Consider the following 5152-nt stretch of genomic DNA (forward strand, 5'->3'; position numbering starts at 1 on the left):
TATCACTTAAAATGCATAAGTTTAAGGAGTATGGTGTGTTGATTTGATACACCTACATAGTGCAATGTGATCTGTCAGGACAGTTTCTTATTACCACGTGTCAGGCACCGTGGCGGTCAGGCTACACATCCTGGCTTAGGGGTCAGACCTTGCCAAGAGATGACAGTGGGAAAACCACTGATGGGCCCTAGGGAAGAGCCAAAGACCCCAGGGAAGGCAAAGTCCTGTATTTATTTTTAATTTAATTTTAAAATATGTTTTTATTGATTTTAGAGAGAGAGAGGAAGGCAGAGGGAGGGAGGGAGAGAGAAAGAAACAGATGTGAGAAACATCCTGACAGGGAATCGAACCGGAGACCTTTCTGTGCAGGAGACGATGCTCAACCAACTGAGCCACACCAGCCATGGCCAAAGGCATGCATTGAAAGAGTGGGAGGAAGAAATAGAGCCGGCCAAGGAGACAGACCTGGGGCCTGGGGGAGAGAATATCAGAAGAGCACTGTGCTACTTGGGTGGTGGTGGTGGTGGATGCGTGCCAAGAAACAGACAAGCCCACAGGACGTGTGGGTGGTACTTACCAGGTACCTTTAGCCCCAGAGGAGGCTGAACCTGGGGGAAAGAACAATGGCTGGGCATTACAGACCTCAGTAAAGTTTGAGAGCAGCCTGGAGGAGGTGCTGAGGAGAGAGAGAAAGTGGATGGTTTGGAAGTAAAGCAGGCAGGGGTGTGGCATCCTTTTGTGAAAACAGGATTTGAGTCTTAACAGCAAGACAGAAACTGGTACACATCCTGGCTTAGGGGTCAGACCTTGCCAAAAGATGACAGTGGGAAAGCCACTGATGGGCCCTAGGGAACTTTGAGCCCACAGAAAGGGGTGGCATTCACTGTGCCCCCTGCTCAGAAGACCTGAGACAGCAGATGAGGAGGCCACAGTGCCCAGAGGACATTCAGGGCATGAGTGAGCCCCAACTCCACTTCCCTGCAGAACTGGAGATTTAAATACTTGATTCCAAGCTTTAATTCATTTCACAAATTCCAGGCACAAATTCGTAGAGAAAAATATCCAAATGGAAGCCCTACCCAAGTAGTCATCCAGAGAAAACTTGTCATTATCCCAAATCTGGATGATCAGTCTGGGTGGCATCCGAAATTCGGTTTGGTCGATACTCCAGAAATGCTCCTAAAATGACAAGAGAAACAGACAAACCAAATTACACTGATGAGTGGATTCTGACACCCTCCCCTTGGAAAGTCCAGTACCAAGGCATTGGGGCCTTCTCTCTCCTTTGCACCCCCAACCTGGAACCCTCTCCCCTCAGCCCTAGCCCTCCACCCACGCGTAAGGAGGACAGGTGGGCTCCCCAGGACATCTCAGGTCACCAGCCGGGTGGCAAAAAGGATGTCCCAGGTAGCTCCCAAACAGAAGGCTCCCTGCCATGTCCCCATCAGTGTGACTTCCTGGAGTTTGGGGGATTGTTCTCCTCCCACCCCACCCCACCCCCGAAGACCACTGTGGCTTGCTTAGATTATCCTCCAAAGCCAGGAGGTTCTAGGCCAGCCCACAGTATCCGCTACTGGGGTGTTACTTCTGCTCAGCCACCTCCGCACACCCACAGATCTCCCCCCACCCCACACGGATGTCTGAGCACACTCATTTCACTGGGGCACAGATTTTGCTCTTTTATCACCGCAGATTTAAAACTGTCCTGGCATTTTTGGCTTTTGAAAAATATTGCTGTGTCTTACATGCTGTGGTCAACTAAGACCCCCAGATTCCACATATTAGTCAGGTGGAGGGAGGACTGGGTAGGGTCCTCCAAGTTCTCACCGCTGGTCCCTGCGTCTGCCTGGGCAATATTAGCCCCAAATAGTCACACCTCCACAGCCTAATTACAACTGCGGTCCTCTGGCCCCAGGAGAAAGGGAAGTCCCCCAGCGCTTTGGGAATTTGAAGCTTCTTGTTTTTCAAGTGACACCCCAAAAATGTGCCCCTTTGCAGGGCTCTGCAGGCCTGGCTCTGAGGGGCTTGGAAGTCCACTCTGCTGTTGTCCGGCCCCACCTGACTGTCCTCTGTGGGCTCACGCTCCCAACACCACCAGGGCACGGGAGGTCCAGCTCCAGATGCGGGTAAATAGGAGAGGTAACTTAACTAAAGGCCCACCTGACCCACACCCCTCACCTCCCCGACCCACACCCCTCACCTGCCCCATGCCAGTCTGCATGATTCAACATTAGGTTGAGCTCAGTGTCTCTAGAAAGTGCCCTTTGAAAGCATTCATCTCACCTGGCACAGAAAAGTGCTCCCTACAGCATCAGCACTGAGTAGGGCCACATGGGACAGAGGCAGGTAGATTTCAATCAGGTGTGGGGAGAGAAGGTGACCAGAAGAGCTAGCGAATGTCTATAGAATGTGGGGGTAGAAGTGGGATGGAGGACCTATGTGAGACATCTGTTATCATTGCCTGCCCAGGTTTCACCCAGATTTTTCTTGGAGAGTCCCTTCCTCCCATCCATGCGATTTGGGAAGAACCGACTGCACGCTTTACTCCAGAGCCAGGCCAGTCAGAGCACTGCATCCCAGGCAGCACTGGTTGGTGCAGGAACTGCACATGACCCCAAACAGGCAGAGTGGGGTCCAATTCCAGAAGTCTGGTTGGCACCATCGGGGGTTTGTCCTCTTTCTGCTGAGTTGCTGAGAGGGCAGGATGTGAGCTGGGCCTCCACCAGGGAGGGAGGCCCACAGAAGAAGGCTGAGCAGAGCAGTGGAGAAGTGAGAGCAATTTCTAAAGACTCTAGTTCAACCTGGGACCAGGGCATTCCTTAAGCCAGCCAGCCCTGGACTTCTCAGTAATGTGAACCAACAAATCACTTTTTGGATATAAGCTGGTTTGAGTTGAGCTCTGTAACTGCGAGTCTTACAAAGTAAGACCACCAGGGCCCTGAACCATCATGAAAATGCCTCTGAAGAAGGGACATTTCACATAATTGAATATTTTGCCTCTGTTTGGTTAATTAGTCAAACAGTTCCGCTTATCACGGGAAGAAGTTGGTTTCCTTGTGACATAAACATACACTTGGGTGTTGTATATATTGATACAAGACCCCCATGTCTACCCTTCACCAGATCCTTCCCCTGGCCACCAACATGTTAGGGGAAGGAAAGTTACATTCCGTATACGTCTAACTACACAAATAGCTGTCGTAGCTGTGTGACGCTGGGCAAGTATCTACCCTGCTGTGAGTCTCAGAGTCGCCATCTGTCCCAAGAGGGAGCTCAGCTCACGACCGCCAGGGTGCGGAGCGGCTCCAACATTCTCTGAGTGTCTGTGTCAAGGAAGACCCGTGGCATCCACTTCCCACTGGCATATTTCAGAGCTCACTTTTTTAGCCACGATACACAGTTGTTCAGCTGGGAGGTAGTCAAATGGGAAAACAAATCTCCAGTTAAAATTCCCTTCGCCATCCAAGGACCTGTAATGGACATCTGTTTTCTGTTTGTTTTCTTCATTGCCAGGAATCCAGCTGAAAAGCAGAGGCAAACAGGCTTAGCTTCGTGTGATTGACAGGTAATCTAGCCGCAAAATTGTACAGTGATTAGGGGAGTGAAGGGCAGGAGAATTAATGCACTTTTCTTGGGCAACTTCCAGTTATCTACGGAGCTGGGGGCTGATTTATGAAGGGGAGGCGCTCTGTTGCATCCAACACAGGTTGTAGCCAAATAAAATACAATTCCTCTAAAACCAAAGCAGGAAACCCTTTAGACTCCAGTTAACAGGGATAAGGTGAAATTTTCTGGAAAATATCAACAACTTAGCTTCTATTTTGGGAACGTTGGAGCTTGCTGGCTATGATTTTAGTCTTCATACTGGTAACTATAAATCATCGCTGTCTGTCATCACTGCTGATAGGGCTCAATGAATATGAGTTAGTTCTAAATTTCAGCATTTCCTTTTCCATATTTTACGTAAGCAAACAAAACAGACACGACTTTCAGCTTCCTTTTTTTATTATTCTTAGATCCACTCTGATCATATTAATGAGACTAGCAAGGAAGATATGTTATTTCCATATGCATACCTATGAAAATTCATTTCCATCAACAATTTAACATCTCAACTTTTGACATTTGTAAAGTTCCCTTGACTTGTGCCTGGCGCATAGCAGACACTAATTAAATACCTGTTGAAGGATTAAGTGAATGAACACGCCTGGGAAGAAGTTGCTGTCATATCTGCCTGCTACTGGGAAAACTCCTGGTTCGGAAGTAGGGGCAACTCTCGATTTTAGGCTGGTAACGTGGTTGAATGCATGGTTCTCAACACTGAACGCACATTAGAATTGCATCGGAATCAACTGGGGAGCTTTAACATCATTGATGCCTGGACCTCACGGACAGAGAGTCTCGGTAGGAGGCAGGCCTGGCTGTGAACTTGTGCTGCCACCAGCTCTGAGCTTCATCTCCCATTGGTAAAATGAGGTTGATGACATGCGCTCCCCTCACATGGTCCACATGAGGATCACTACTTGGAAGGGCCAGAACTACTTGGAAGGGGGAAATCCTTAACTCATGCTTACAATCATCTGTGGTGAACCAGATAATTAGCATGCCTTATTTTACTCTTCCCAATTGTATATTTATCTCCATTTCTCAGAGGAGGAAACTGAGGTTCAGAGAGGCTGTCTAACTTACACAAGCTCACACAGCTAGTAACGGCCAGGATTAAGTATAATGCCCAGACTGTCTGAATCCAAAGTCCAGGCTTGTTACTGTGCCTCAAAGGACCATGGAGACTAGAAAGTGGTAATATTAGGTCCTATTAATAGTAGTGGTATTAACATCAACCAACTACAATAGTTTTACTTTTTGCTGGTCAATTAACTGACTAGATAACTTAGCTGAAAAACTCCTGTTGACAAGTTAAAAAATTCCTTTTGACTATTGACTTGTAAGCTTTTAAACTAATTCACTGAAGAGAGTCCACACTCTCTGGCTAGGACCTCAGTGGCTTCACATCTTGATACAAGACCCCCAAAGCATCACCATCATCTTCCCCCAGACCGCTCATCCCCCTTTTTTAGTGAATCTTTTCACACTTAATTTTACATATGAATCTTTTCACATTTTATTTTTAAAACAAGTTAACTGCCCTAAG

General features: G+C 47.8%; 1 protein-coding gene across 1 annotated transcript in view; it reads right to left on the minus strand.

Annotated features, from left to right (window-relative positions):
• Nucleotides 1-5152, minus strand: part of MYOF (myoferlin) — a 142731-nt gene that overhangs the window by 6910 nt on the left and 130669 nt on the right. The window contains exons 49-50 of the mRNA XM_005884066.2: nt 3380-3521; nt 1080-1179 (exon numbers count right to left, since the gene is read on the minus strand). Of these exons, the coding sequence (XP_005884128.1) occupies nt 1080-1179; nt 3380-3521 (242 nt within the window). The remainder of the gene's footprint in view (nt 1-1079; nt 1180-3379; nt 3522-5152) is intronic.

This window comes from Myotis brandtii, unplaced genomic scaffold (assembly GCF_000412655.1).
Source record: "Myotis brandtii unplaced genomic scaffold, ASM41265v1 scaffold810, whole genome shotgun sequence".
NCBI classification, from domain to species: domain Eukaryota; kingdom Metazoa; phylum Chordata; class Mammalia; order Chiroptera; family Vespertilionidae; genus Myotis; species Myotis brandtii.